The 15,239-nt window shown below is 40.2% G+C and overlaps 1 protein-coding gene across 1 annotated transcript in view; it reads left to right on the top strand.

Annotated features, from left to right (window-relative positions):
- TDRD1 (tudor domain containing 1) overlaps positions 1 to 15,239 on the top strand; it is a 62,546-nt gene that overhangs the window by 33,994 nt on the left and 13,313 nt on the right. Inside the window, exons 15-23 of the mRNA XM_070363606.1 lie at positions 334 to 420; positions 2,172 to 2,339; positions 2,466 to 2,573; positions 3,589 to 3,759; positions 5,902 to 6,144; positions 6,490 to 6,630; positions 7,927 to 8,037; positions 8,747 to 8,917; positions 10,749 to 11,024. Coding sequence (XP_070219707.1) covers positions 334 to 420; positions 2,172 to 2,339; positions 2,466 to 2,573; positions 3,589 to 3,759; positions 5,902 to 6,144; positions 6,490 to 6,630; positions 7,927 to 8,037; positions 8,747 to 8,917; positions 10,749 to 11,024 — 1,476 coding nt within the window. The remainder of the gene's footprint in view (positions 1 to 333; positions 421 to 2,171; positions 2,340 to 2,465; positions 2,574 to 3,588; positions 3,760 to 5,901; positions 6,145 to 6,489; positions 6,631 to 7,926; positions 8,038 to 8,746; positions 8,918 to 10,748; positions 11,025 to 15,239) is intronic.

The following is a 15,239-nucleotide window of genomic DNA, read 5'->3' as shown; positions in this document are numbered from 1 at the left end:
TTTCTTGTAAATGATGATTATTCTAAGCATGCCAGTGAGGTGATAGCTAAATCTTTCATGTTAGTCATAATTTTTAAGTGAAATATTTCTATTAAGTTTTTTGTCAAGTAATGATGGGGTTTTTGCCCCAGTTTTTAAAGCTGAGCATTAATAAACTTATGTTTTTCACATAGAAGCTGAACTAGTAAAAAAAAAAAAAAAAAAGTAGGCCAGTGTGCAAATACTTATATAATCTCTAAATCATGTGATTATGATGCATTTGTTTTGTATTTGTTCTCTTCCTCTAATACTTGGTACATCTCAATGGAAATATGTTTTCTGAATCACTTTTAGGAAAATTCTTAGACCATGTGCTCATAGAAATGGGATATGGTTTGAAACCTAAGGGACAGAATTCTAAGAAGCAAAGTACAGATTCAAGTGAGTATACAGATTAATACTGAGTGGTATAGTGATTTTAGTTACTGAAGAATATATTCTTACTAAATGAAAAAGGCACAACTATCACACTGTCAGATTTAATGGAAATGATAACCATTCTGTAAACTTGATAGAAGAAAAATGATACTTTTGAATTTAGTAGTATCTTATTTCCTTATTTCTGATCAGTTTTCCCTGCGTGTTTTCCTTTCCTCTCCAATCAGCTGATTCTCTATTTTATAATTGCCAGAGATTACGAAGTACTAAACATCACAACATTTTGAGTTGAGGGATTTTTAGCTAACATTTCCATAGTTTGATTTGTTTTCCTCCTTCCTTTGCATTCTGGCAGTAATAAATAGGGCTATAACATTCTCTTCTGGTAGGGTGGTATTTCTTCTTAAATTTTCCACTTATTTAATTGTGTAGTTTTCATTTAACAAGAAAACCAAGAAGTTTTGCTGTTAACATTGTATTTTCTCTTTGCCTAGCCTTATGTATTGCTTTTTGTGGTCTGCTTTCTCCTTTTTTTTTTTTTTTGCTCTTTTTCCAATTACTTTAGATGTAGATGCACTTTATTTTCTATTTCTCATTCTTTCAGAGATGATTGCCAGATCGACGATGCTGTGATGGGGCACATCCTGTCAGAGACTAGTCCTTCTTAAATCTACTTTATCTCTCAGCTCCCATCTCTTATGCTGTATAATTGGTTGCTAGATCTTTATTAGTTCTTCTTCCTAAATAGCATTTGTATATTTCTTTATTTTTCCTTTCTTTTTTAAAAATCTTTTTTTTTTTTTCCCCCTACCATTTTTCTGGTTCAGGAGTCTTTATCATTCATGGATCATTTCAACAGCCTTCTAATTTATCTCCTGTCTCCTGTCTGTATTCTTATAGTACTGCCTATATGAAATCCCTGAAACAGAAATCTTGGTGTGACAGGCTTGCTAAAAAGCTGTCAGTAGTTTTTTGCTATCTGGAGGCGAAAACCCAATACTTCATGGTCTAAAAGTAGTCATGGTTGGAACCATAAATGATGGTGGTGTCTTAGGGAGAGGGTAAAGTGAGGGAGATGAATCTGGGCTTACAATACCAAGGGAGAACTGTGATGGGAGAGGTGGAAAGAGAACGTGGAGAATGTTGCCAGAATAACAGAAGAGTCAGTCTTCTGAGCAGGAGTCAGCAGCAGCAACAGATGCTACCAAGGGGTCCAGGGGAGGGAACAAGAGCCGCCCAGCAGAGTACCTGTGGGCAGTGCAGGCCCAGAGGAAGGAAGTGGAAGTGAAGTCGCTCAGTCGTGTCCCACTCTTTGCGACCCCAAGGACTGTAGCCTACCAGGCTCCTCCGTCCATGGGATTTTCCAGGCAAGAGTACTAGAGTGGGTGGCCATTCCCTTCTCCAGAGTATCTTCCCGACCCAGGGATCAAACCCAGGTCTCCCGCATTGTAAGCAAGATGCTTTACCGTCTGAGCCACCAGGGAAGGCCCAGAGGGAAGAGGTTGTCAAGTGACTGGTAGCAGAAGCACAGGTGTGTACTGGGGGCTCTGACCCAGATTTGGAGGAAAGCCTTTTGCAGTGATGTCATACTGAGCAGGAAAGACTCAAGTTGTTGGGAGATCTGGGAGTATGTTCTGGAAAAAGGACCAGCATGTAGTGAGGCCTAGAAGTGTGAAAGAGCACAGGAAGGTCTGAAAAACCAGCGAACGGGATTAAGGAAACCAGAATGGCTTACGTCTCTGTTTTCTGATAAGGTGATCTTAAAGATGTCAGAAAAATGATGGCTGAAAATAAAATTGTCGTGGACAGAAGTGACCTCATCCCCAAAGTGTTGACTCTGAATGTAGGTGATGAGTTTTGTGGTGTGGTTGCCCATGTTCAGACTCCAGAAGACTTCTTTTGTCAACAGCTACAAAGTGGGCGTAAGTAAATCTTGATCGGTGCTGTCAATATAACATACCCCATCTGTCAAGAGACTCCACCTGCAGACGTGCAGGCAACATGTAGACTTGCATTTTTGTGGTTTGAGATGTGGTCTTTGTCTCCAGGTAAGCTGGCTGAGCTTCAGAGGTCGCTGGGCGAGTACTGCAGCCAGGTACCTCCACGCTCGGATTTCTATCCCACCATTGGTGACATCTGCTGTGCTCAGTTCTCCGGTAAGGAGAAGGGAGTGGTGGTAAATTTTCTACTTAGAGTTAGGTGCCAACAAATGAAAGATTGAGGGCAGGAGGACAAAGGGACGACAGAGGATGAGATGGTTGGATGGCATCACCGACTCAATGAGTTTGAGCAAGCTCTGCGAATTGGTGATGGACAGGGAAGCCTGGCATGCTTCAGTCCATGGGGTTGCAAAGAGTCGGACATGACTCGAGGGACGAAACTGAACTGAACCAACAAATGAAACAGAATCTTGGGTTTGCATTAGATGGCTGCATTTGAAGTTTGTCCTGCACCAATTATATTTTAAAATATATCCAATTAAGCAGAATCAAAGTGTATGAGGGAGGAAGCCTGTGAACAGGCTTTGAGGGTGTGGTGGTGCAGGAGGTTTTTATCTTATCTCTTTAGTTCAGGAGACTGATACAGGTACTTGTTTATGTCATTTGGGAATGTGGAACCACCCAGGGTCATGTCTTGGCCAGCTTTCTTTGGACCAGGAAGAGGGTCTGGAGGCCCAGCCTCTGTAGCTCCTCAGATGATGACCTGTGATGACCGGGTTCAGTCATCTGCTGAAGGGCAGTCCACTGGCCCTCCCGAAAGGGCAGATCCAAGTAGGCCTGCAGTAAATCTGTGGCTTGGGCGATGAGTCTGGTTGACTCATGCGGTCAGGTGTTCTGCAGTTGATCAAGACTTCATGGACTCACTCACATGACCAGGACATCTTCCCAGTCCTAATGGAGTTCACTGTCTCCTAGGGAGACAAAGCATGGAAGTAAATAATGACAGCAGCGTGCAACTTGAGTGGCCTAGTAAGGGCTGAATAAAAGTGACATTGTGGAGTTGAAAGCTTCTGATAGGCAAAAGTAGCAGTGTTGAATAAGCATACGTTGTTCAGTAAAGCTTGATGTTACATGAAAAGAGAGTCTACATGACCATCTACATTGAGGAGGGAAGGTTTGTGTTTGTATCTACATTAGAAAAACATTTCCAGTGAGTCTCTTCTCTTTTCAGAGGATGACCAGTGGTACCGTGCCTCTGTTCTGGCTTACGCTTCTGAGGAGTCTGTACTGGTCGGATATGTAGACTACGGAAACTTTGAGATCCTTAGCTTGACAAGACTTTGCCCCATAACTCCCAAGTTGCTGGAATTGCCAATGCAAGCTATAAAGTGTGTGCTGGCAGGTATGTAATTTTTATGGTTCTCATATTCTTAAAATACTGAAACCTAAAGTAAGAGCATTGGAATTGAAATTAGTGATCAAGAAATATGTTTAGATACAACTTACCTTAATGCAGAAATAATCCTTAATAAAACGTTTGGGAAATACAAGTGACTCATTTGCTCTCTGTGCTGTGCTGAGTTGCTCAGTTGTGTCTGACTCTTTGGGGCCTGATAGACTGTAGGCTACCGGGCTCCTCTGTCCATGGGGATTCTCCAGGCAAGAATATTGCAGTGGGTTGCCATGCCCTCCTCCAGGGGATCTTCTCAACCCAGGGACTGAACCCAGGTCTCCCACATTGCAGGTGGATTCTTCACCATCTGAGCCACCAGGGAAGCCCTTGCTATCTATAATAAAATAAAATTGAATATACCTGTGTTTATGAAATTGATTATTCTTTCCTTATTTATAGATCTTGCCTTTTAATATAAGCACAGCAGTCTGTCAGTTGCGTGTATTAGGGGGAAACCTGCTTTTAAATTCTACTGTTCATGGAAGTTTTCGGCTAAGAATACTGGAGTGGGTTGCCATTTCCTTCTCTGGGGATCTTCTTGACCCAGGGATCTCAGGTGGTAAAGAATCTGCCTGTAATTTGGGAAACTTGGGTTTGATCCTGGGTCATGAAGATTTCTCTGGGAAGGAAATGGCAACCCACTCCACTATTCTTGCCTGAAGAATTCCATGGACAGAGGAGCCTGGTGGGCTACAGTCTGTAGGGTGGTAAAGAGTTGGACACAACTGAGCGACTTTTATTTTCACTGCTTGTAAAAACAATAAGAACATGAATGATCGTGTGCTTAGAAATTGCTGTACATGTATTGTGTCCCTCTAGGAGCAGGAGCTTCTTTCCAACTTAAAAGATTGGCTTCTACAACTTTGATTCAAAGTACCATAATTTAACCTATATCTGCTTATCGGAAGGATATTTCCAAGTTTTTGCTACTAGCAGTGTTCTCTTAACTACATTTCACAACCTATCCAAGATCATTTTGTTAGGAAGAAATACAGGCTGCTATGTATAAATTAAATAAGCTGTCTGGATATATAGTACAGGACAGAGAATATAGCCAATATTTTGTAATAACTTTGAGTGGAGAATAAAAGTACTGAATTACTGTGTTGTACACCTGAAACTAATATAGTACTGTGAATCAAATATACCTCAATTTAAAAATTAATTTTTTAGAAAGATCATTTCCTTGGGATAGGTTGTAAAATATAGTTATATTGCAAAATGCCTCCTTGGGGGGAATGGAGGTGTGGGAGGTGTGGGAGGTCTGCTGCTTTGCGTGTCTGTGTACCTGCTTTGATAGTTCTCTGGGAAAGGTGGACCTGCTTTACACACCCGCCAGAAACGTAGGAGGGAGTCAGTTCCTTCACTCATTAGAGCGCCAAATAGATACTTCTCTGTTATTTCATCTTGGCCAATTTTGATAAACGAAAACATTTTAGTCTGTTTGATGACAAGTGAGATGGGAGGTTTGCTCGTAAGTTACTTGGCTCTTAGTTTTATGAAATGATTGTGCATAACGCTAGGGTTGTTGATTCTGTTAGTGCTCTTTCAGTAAATACTACAGATGTTTCCTACATCAGTGTTAGTGACCGGGTTTCCTCCTGGATTGTCTTATACTTTTGTTTATGATTTTCTTAACCTTATTGAGCTATGATTTATATACCATAGAAGTCACTGTTTTAGGTGTGTAATTCAGTGATTTTTAGTAAATTTATCGAGTTGCACCATCATCTCCATAACCCAGTTTTGTAACATTTCCATCATCCCACTGAGATCTCTTATGCCCATTTGTAGTTAATCCTAGCTTCCCAGGCAACCACTAATCTACTTTCTGTCTTCTAGGTTTGCTTCTTTGGACATTTCATATCAATGGATTTATGATGGTTTGTTTACATAGAAATATAGAAGCTTTTTACAGACTTTGTAATTTTGCTTTCATTTTCATGTCTAGAAAATCCTTTTCCAATGGACTTTCTGGTTCCAGTGTTTGTCATAGATTCCTTACGGTTAACTTTGTGGAAATTAGGAGCTAAATTTCTAGATGGTTGCGATAAGAAGTATTTGAACATTCTTTCAAAAATTCTTTGTTAGGAGTAAAGCCATCATTAGGAATTTGGACTCCAGAAGCTGTTTGTCTGATGAAGAAAATTGTACAGAACAAAATGATCACAGTGAACGTGGTGGACAAGTTGGAAAACAGTTCCCTGGTGGAACTTACAGATCGATCTGTGACACCCCACATCAGTGTCACCAAAGCGCTCCTCAATGCAGGCTTTGCCGTGGAGGACAAGGGGCTTGTGACAGATAAGCCCAGTGACGTGAAAGAAGCCAGTGGTAAGTAAATTGTCCACCAGGTAATGTCCATGTTGGAGTTCAGATGGCTCTGTGAATGTATGGGTTCTCATATTTTTTAAAAGAATGGACGTTGAGTACCGTTTGTCTTTTTAAATCAACCATTCATCCAGAGTATGTGTTTGGGTCACTGGCAGCTGAAGATTGATCAGAAATGTAAATTTGAAATTCAGTGAGATAGTAATGGTTAATTCTGAGATTAACTGGCTTTCCTGTAAAGTCACTAAGAAAGTCATTGGAAGTTCTGTTCTTCGAGAGCAGGTTCTTCCTGCCTTCGACTCACCACCCTGGACATTTGTTTAGCAAAATGTCCATTTATTTTCACAGTTCCCTTGGGTATGGAAACAAAAGTCAATCCACTGGAGTGGACATGGGTTGAACTTGCTGTTGATCAAACAGTGGATGTTGTGGTCTGTGTGATTGATAGTCCTGGAGAATTTTACTGCCATGTGCTTAAAGAGGATGATGGTAAGTTGACTCTTACCTATTTATGTTACATTGTCATGGATAATAAATAAAGAAAAGTTTGTGATTGGGTGATGATACTGTTCCCTCTTCAGTAAGGGCCAAGTGAGTATTTGTATTTCCAAGAAAGATTTACAAGAATCCTGGAGTGAGTTGCCATTCCCTTCTCCAGGGTATCTTTCTGACCCAGGGATTGAACCTGGATCTCCTGCATTGCAGGCAGATTCTTTACCATCTGAACTACCAGGGAAGCCCCCTGGTTATACTTGGTTGCCTTTTATTCTGTTGTAAGCCATGATTTCTGTTTTCAATAGTGTCTCTTTTTAAACCAATTTAGGTTTCACAGAGTGTCTCCTAAATTTATTTTTGAAAAAACTGAATTGTTGACTTCATTTACGTATAACATTCACATAGAGAAGTGCACAAATAAGAGTGATATGTGTGCTTGGGCTCTGAGGAGAGTGCCCTTGAGGTCAGACGGGCCACTTCCCTCCGCAGTGTATGAAAGTGCCCTCTTCCACACCATTTCCAACACTGTGTCCTTAAATTTTCTTATTTCAACTAATCTGAGAGGTGACAGTTCTAACTTGATGCAGTTTAATTTCCATTTCTGTGAATGGGCCTTTGCCACATGTTTAAAAGATATTTTCCATTTACTTTGTATAGCGTTAACATGGCTTTTAAAGTTCTCCATGGCCTGTGTCTTTCTAAGCACATCTCTGGTACTTTTCTTCAGTGGCTCACCTTTCCACCCTTCTCTGCCAGACTGCTCCCACCAAGTGTTTTTGGCTGCTTTGCCTCAGAGCCATTGCTTTTTTTGGAATGCCCTCTCCTAGCCATCTCCTTTGAGATTTCTCTGTGAGACCTTTGGTGTGCAGAGCCCACCTCTCTGAATGTCCTTAGCAGACACTGTCTGCACCCCCCATTTAGTGGCGGTTCATATATGCCCCTTCAGGACAGCTTGTGTGTAACTTCCTTTCTGTGCAGGCTTGTCCGCCGTTTCCTGGTATACACGCAGAAGCCCACGCTCTAGCATATTGACAACGATGCCGTCATCGCGGCTCCGTGCCCACTGAATTGTTGGTATGGGGTTTACCGAGAATATTAACTGTTAACTAAATAATGACTGACTTGCCCAAGTTCTTAATAAGGAAAAGGGAAAGGCATTTGGTATGCTTTATAATTGTCTGGAGATGTACCTGGATTTTTATGATCAAAACACTTTTCAGCTTTAAAGGAAAGTCTGCTACTCAGCATGTTTTAAAAATGTTAAATGCCGTATGTGTGTTGTGCTTTCAGCCCTAAAGGAACTCAGTGATTTGAACAACTTACTAGCAGAATATTGCCAGCAGAAGTTGCCTAATGATTTTAAGGCAGAAATAGGGCAACCTTGTTGTGCTTTCTTTGTAGGTAAGTTGCAGTTGGCACAATCTTGACTATATTAGAATCTTTTTTTTTCTTGACATTCAAACCTCATTTTTAGTGTGTATTCTCTTCCTGTTGTTTAGGCAGATATTTTTCATAATCAAAATTAAATGAATGCTTAAGATCTTATGTTTTCTCCCTTCTCTCTTTGCAACAAGAGACTCCAAATGATACTTTTCCTACTTAACTTTGTCAAATGCTTTTCTTTGCAGAATTTCTGATAGTAATGAAAGGGAGACCTGTTCACTGCAGAGTCATTGTTTCTTCTGGTTACCCTTTGCATGTTTATCTTGAAAATATATTTGATGAAATCCCTTAATTTTATTGCATGTTTTTCTGTTTATATTATTTACCAAGTAACAGGTAAAACAGTCTCAATTAGCAATAAGAGAATTATGTCCTCCAGTTTGACAAATATGTTCAAGTTTATTAAGTCTTTTCTTAATATTCTGCTTACTGGTTAGGTTATGAATGAAATCTTTATAGTAGATGTAAAAGTGTGATGCTATAAAAACTTTGGAGATAATTCTAAGAATGAATTTTGAAATTTCTGAATTATGAGCTAAAGGTAACATCTGGAAAAAGAACAAATTTATTAGCTACTTTAGACAAAGGATGGTCTTTTTCAAAATAAAAATTTCAAATCTCAATAGAAGAGAAATACTCCATGTTACAAATTTTGTGTTAAATCTAGGTGACAATAATTGGTATCGGGCTTTGGTCAAGGAAATCTTACCAAACGGAAACTTTAAAGTACATTTTGTGGATTATGGAAACATTGAAGAAGTTACTGCAGATGAACTTCAAATGATCCCATCCAAGTTTCTAAAACTTCCATTTCAAGGGATACAGTGCTGGTTAGTAGGTATGATGCAAAATGAGAAATTTTCTCAATTGTCTTCTAATACTTAGATTACACAAACTTCTCAGTGTTAATATATCTCTAATTTTAATATTTTGTGTAAGCTATTTTGTTTCAAATAGCCTCAAGTATTTTAGCCTTTTGTCTTAGCAGTTTTGCTTCTAATAATTCATCCCCCCAAAACAGTCTTACGAGTTCACCAAGTTCACCTACATGGAAATTCATTACACTACTGTTCATAGTGGCTAAACAACCTAAATAGCCAGAAATAGAGCCTCGGTTAAATGAGGATCCATATAGTGGGTAGTAAAAGTGTTAGTTACTCAGTCACGTCCAATTCTTTGTGACCCCATGAAGTGTAGCCTGCCAGGCTTCTCTGTCCATGGAGTTCTCCCGGCTAGAATACAGGAGTAGGTTGCCATTCCCTTCTCCAGGGGATCTTCCCAACCCAGGGATTGAACCCAGGTCTCCTGCATTGCAGGCAGATGCTTTACCATCTGAGCCGCCAGGGAAGCCCATAGTGGGTAGTGGTGTTGCCTCTTTCACAAGGATGTTGTGAGGATTATTGAGTGAATGTTTAGACCAGGGTCTGGCACTCAGAAAGTGCCATTAAATGTTTGCTCTTACTACACAGTCATTAAAATGTTAAATATGTGTTGTTGACATGAAGAGTAGTTCATGAATTAAGCGAAGGAAGCCAGTTATAAAAGAGATGCAGGGTAGTATTATGGTTAAGAGAACAGATTGCAACCACCTCTGCTGCCTGCTTGCTGTGAGATCTTAGGTAAGCTGGTTAAACGATGGGCTTCCTTTTGCTCATCTGGAGAATTATTGTACTTCCCTCGAAAAGACATTAAGAATAAAAGAGAAATAAAGTATAAAGCACTGAATAGTGCCTAACATAGTAATTTTTTATATTATAAAATTTTTATATGTGTATATTATTTTTATACGTTTTTAGTATTGTAAAATTTCTTTATAAAAGAATTACGAGTGTATATGCATGTGAGTATTTCCATATGCATGTAAAGATTATGGAAGGTCACATACAAAAATGTTAATAGTCATGTATGGAAGCGTTAGATGCCTTTTATTTTTCCTTTCGCCTATCTGGTTTCTTTTTACTTATTTTACACCGAGTATGATTTGGATTATATTTTCAATTACCATGTTTTATGTCAGTGCTTCTTAAAGTGTGATCCCCTCCCACCCTACAACCAGTGAGTAGTATCAGTATGAGAACTTGTTAAAAACGCAGATTCACAGTCCCCACCCAAGACCTGCTACTTAACTGGAAACTCTAGGGCGGGGCCCCGAAATCTGTGTTCACCAGCCCTCTAGGTAATCTAGATGCACAGCCACATTTGAGAATCACTGTTATGAAAATTAGAGTGTAAGTCAGAGTTATCCTAGAAAAATAATTTTTGGTTTCAAATCTAAGATGACATTTTAAAATTATCATTGGAAAATTATGTGAAAGTATGTTTTTTTTTAAATCATAATAATTGGTACTCATGATTGTGAATATAAGAATGATGGCTTCTAGAAACAGTAATTCTGTTTTTGCCTATTGGGAAAAATGTCAGGTGAAGATAAGTTAGTGAGGAAAGTCTGACAGACCCTGAGTCTCCTAAAACCCCAGTAGTGTATTTGCAGATGCATTATCTGCAGCACAGGCACAGAGGATGTAGGTGTATAATTGACTGTTGAGAAAAGATATGCAAAATCACTGACCTGAATGGGAAACTTGGCAAGGGGAGTGCTGGATGTTATTGAGGCAAAAAATGTAGCTTTGGGGCACAGAGTTCTTGTTAATGCTGTTCTTATTTGTCAGGTATACAGCCTAGAAACAAACACTGGAGTAAAGAAGCCATAGCAAGATTTCAGACGTGTGTTGCCAGGATAAAACTCCAAGCCCAAGTGGTTGAAATCACTGAAAACGGAGTGGGGATTGAACTCACTGACCTTTCCACTTCTTATCCCAGAATCATTAGTGATATTCTGATTGATGAACATCTGGTTTTAAAAGCTGGTTCACCACATACAGACTTAGCAAAAACCAGACCTGTTGATAAGCATGACCTTCAGATTGATACCTCGGGGCTTCAAGGTAACATTTTTAAACTGTTATTTAAATTTGTGTTCTCCTTTGCTTTTATAGGCTATGAAAATTGTGCTATTTCAAGTGACCGGATTTTCCTGTAGAAATACCATTTGTGGAAGTAGATTAGTAATAGGTAATTAAAATCAGTTTAATGTTTATTGAATTCAATATCACAGTAATCCATTTAATGTTTATTCTTTCAATATCATGGTAATCCAACTCTATGCCCCGACCAGTAATGCTGAAGAAGCTAAATGGTTCTATGAGGACCTACAAGACCTTCTAGAACTAACACCCAAGAAAGATGTTCTTTTCATTATAGAGGACTGGAATGCAAAAGTAGGAAGTCAAGAAACAACTGGAGTAACAGACAAATTTGGCCTTGGAGTACAGAATGAAGCAGGACAAAGTCTAACAGAGTTTTGCCAAGAGAACGCACTGGTCATAGTAAACACCCTCTTCTGACAACACAAGAGAAGACTCTATACGTGGACATCTCTAAATGGTCAATACAGAAATCAGGTTGATTATATTCTTTGCAGATAAAGATGGAGAAGCTCTATACAGACAGCAAAAACAAAATCAGGAACTGACTGTGACTCAGATCATGAACTCCTTACTGCCACATTCAGACTTAAATTGAAGAAAGTAGGGAAAACCACTAGACCATTCAGGTATGACCTAAATCACTATACAGTGGATGTAAGAAATAGATTCAAGGGATTAGATTTGATAGATAGAGTACCTAATGAACCATGGACAGAGGTTCGTGACATTGTATAGGAGACAGGGATCAAGACCATCCCCAAGAAAAAGAAATGGAAAAAACCGCAATGGCTAACTGAGGAGGCCTTACAAATAGCTGTGAAAAGAAGAGAAGCGAAAAGCAAAGGAGAAAAGGAAAGAAATACCCATTTGAATGCAGATTTCCAAAGAATAGTAAGGAGATATAAGAAAGCCTTTCTCCATGATCAATGCAAAGAAATAGAGGAAAACAATAGAATGGGAAAGACTAGAGCTCTCTTCAAGAATTAAGAGATACCAAGGGAACATTTCGGAGAAGACAATGGCACCCCACTCCAGTAGTCTTGCCTGGAAAATCCCATGGGCAGAGGAGTCTGGTAGGCTGCAGTCCATGGGGTCGCTAAGAGTCGGACATGACTAAGCGACTTCACTTTCACTTTTCACTTTCATCCATTGGAGAAGGAAATGGCAACCCACTCCAGTGTTCTTGCCTGGAGAATCCCAGGGACGGGGGAGCCTGGTGGGCTGCCGTCTATGGGGTCGCACAGAGTCGGACACGACTGAAGTAACTTAGCAGCAAGGGAACACTTCATGCAAAGATGGGCACAATAAAGGACAGAAATGGTATGGACCTAACAGAAGCAGACGATATTAAGAAGAGGTGGCAAGAATACACAGAAGAGCTATACAGAAAAGATGTCATGACCCAGATAACTACGATGGTGTGATCACTTACCTAGAGCCAGACATCCTGGAGTGTGAAGTCAAGTGGGCCTTAGGAAGCATCAGTACGAACAAAGCTAGTGGAGGTGATGGAATTCCAGTTGAGCTATTTCAGATTCTAAAAGATGATGCTGTGAAAGTGCTGCACTCAGTTCAGTTCAGTCACTCAGTCGTGTCCGACTCTTTGCGACCCCATGAACCACAGCACGCCAGGCCTCCCTGTCCATCACCAACTCCTAGAGTCCACCCAAACCCATGTCCATCAAGTTGGTGGTGCCATCCAACCATCTCATCCTCTGTCGTCCCCTTCTCCTCCTGTCTTCGATCTTTCCTAGCATCAGGGTCTTTTCAAATGAGTCAGCTCTTCACATCAAGTGGCCAGAGTATTGGAGTTTCAGCTTCAACATCAGTCCTTCCAATGAACACCCAGGACTGATCTCCTTGCTATCCAAGGGACTCTCAAAAGTTTTCTCGAACACCACAGTTTAAAAGCATCAATTCTTTGGTGCTCAGGTTTCTTTACGGTCCAACTATCACATCCATACATGACCACTGGAAAAACCATAGCCTTGACTAGACGGACCTTTGTTGGCAAAGTAAGGTCTCTGCTTTTTAATATGCTGTCTAGGTTGGTCATAACTTTCCTTCCAAGGAGTAAGCGTCTTTTAATTTCATGGCTGCAGTCACCATCTGCAGTGATTTGGGAGCCCCTAAAGATAAAGTCTGTCACTGTTTCCATTGTTTCCCCATCCATTTGCCATGAAGAGATAGGACCAGATGCCATTATCTTAGTTTTCTGAATGTTGAGGTTTAAGCCAACTTTTTCACTGTCCTCTTTCACTTTCATCAAGAGGCTCTTTAGTTGTTCTTCACTTTCTGCCATAAGGGTGGTGTCATCTGCGTATCTGAGGTTATTGATATTTCTCCTGGCAATCTTGATTCCAGCTTGTGCTTCCTCCAGCCCAGCGTTTCTCATGATGTACTCTGCATATAAGTTAAATAAGCAGGGTGATAATATACAGCCTTGATGTACTCCTTTTCCTATTTGGAACCAGTCTGTTGTTCCATGTCCAGTTCTAATTGTTGTTTCCTGAACTGCATATAGGTTTCTCAAGAGGCAAGTCAGGTGGTCTGGTATTCCCATCTCTTTCAGAATTTTCCACAGTTTATTGTGGTCCACACAGTCAAAGGCTTTGGCATAGTCAATAAAGCAGAAATAGATGTTTTTCTGGAACTCTCTTGCTTTTTCAGTGATCCAACAGATGGCAATTTGATCTCTGGTTCCTTTGCCTTTTCTAAAACCAGCTTGAACATTTGGAAGTTCGTAGTTCATGTATTCCTGAAGCCTGGCTTAGAGAATTTTAAGCATCGCTTTACTAGTGTGTGAGATGAGTGCGATTGTGCGGTAGTTTAAGCATTCTTTGGCATTGCCTTTCTTTGGGATTGGAATGAAAACTGACCTTTTCCAGTCCTGTGGCCACTGCTGAGTTTTCCAAATTTGCTGGCATATTGAGTGCAGCACTTTGACAGCGTCATCTTTTAGGATTTGAAATACTTCAACTGGAATTCCATCTCTTCCACTAGCTTTGTAGTGATGCTTCTAAGGCCCACTGGACTTCACATTCCAGAATGTCTGGCTCAGGTGAGTGATCACACCATCGTGATTATCTGGGTTGTGAAGACCTTTTTTGTACAGTTCTGTGTATTCTTGCCACCTCCTCTTAGTATCTTCTGCTTCTGTTCAGTTCATGCCATTTCTGTCCTTTATCGAGCCCATCTTTGCATGAAATGTTCCCTTGGTATCTCTAATTTTCTTGAAGAGATCTCTAGTCTCCCATTCTATTGTTTCCCTCTATTTCTTTGCCTTGATCACTGAGGAAGGCCTTCTTATCTCTCCTTGACCGGGAGCTGACTGTGGCTCGGATCATGAACTCTTTATTGCCAAATTCAGACTGAAATTGAAGAAAGTGGAGAAAACCAATAGACCATTCATGTATGACCTAAATCAAATCCCTTATGACTATACAGTGGAAATGAGAAATAGATTTAAGGGACTAGATCTGATAGACAGAGTGCCTGATTATCTATGGATGGAGGTTTGTGACATGGTACAGGAGACAGGAATCAAGACTATCCCCAAGAAAAAGAAATGCAAAAAAGCAAAATGGCTGTCTGAGGAGGCCTTACAAATAGCTGCACTCAATATGCCAGCAAATTTGGAAAACTCAGCAGTGGCCACAGGACTGGAAAAGGTCAGTTTCATTCCAATCCCAAAGAAAGGCGATGCCAGAGAATGTTCAAACTACCTCACAATTGTACTCATCTCACATACTAGCAAAGTAATGGTCAAAATTCTCCAAGCAAGGCTTCAACATTATGTGAACTGTGAACTTCCTGATGTTCAAGCTGGTTTTAGAAAAGGCAGAGGAACCAGAGATCAAATTACCAACATCTTGTTGAAAACGCAAGAGAGTTCCAGAAAAACATCTATTTCTGCTTTATTGACTATGCCAAAGCCTTTGACTGTGTGGATCACCACAAACTAGAAAATTCTGAAAGAGATGGGAATACCAGACCACCTGACTTGCCTTTTGAGAAATCTGTATGCAGGTCAGGAAGCAACAGTTAGAACTGGACATGGAACAACAGACTGGTTCCAAATAGGAAAAGGAGTACGTCAAGGCTGTATATTATCACCCTGCTTATTTAACTTATATGCAGAGTACATCATGAGAAACGCTGGGCTGGAGGAAG

Source organism: Bos mutus, chromosome 26 (genome assembly GCF_027580195.1).
Source record: "Bos mutus isolate GX-2022 chromosome 26, NWIPB_WYAK_1.1, whole genome shotgun sequence".
Lineage (NCBI taxonomy): Eukaryota > Metazoa > Chordata > Mammalia > Artiodactyla > Bovidae > Bos > Bos mutus.
Note: the sequence above shows the minus strand (reverse complement) of the source record. Positions and strands in the feature narration are given on the sequence as shown.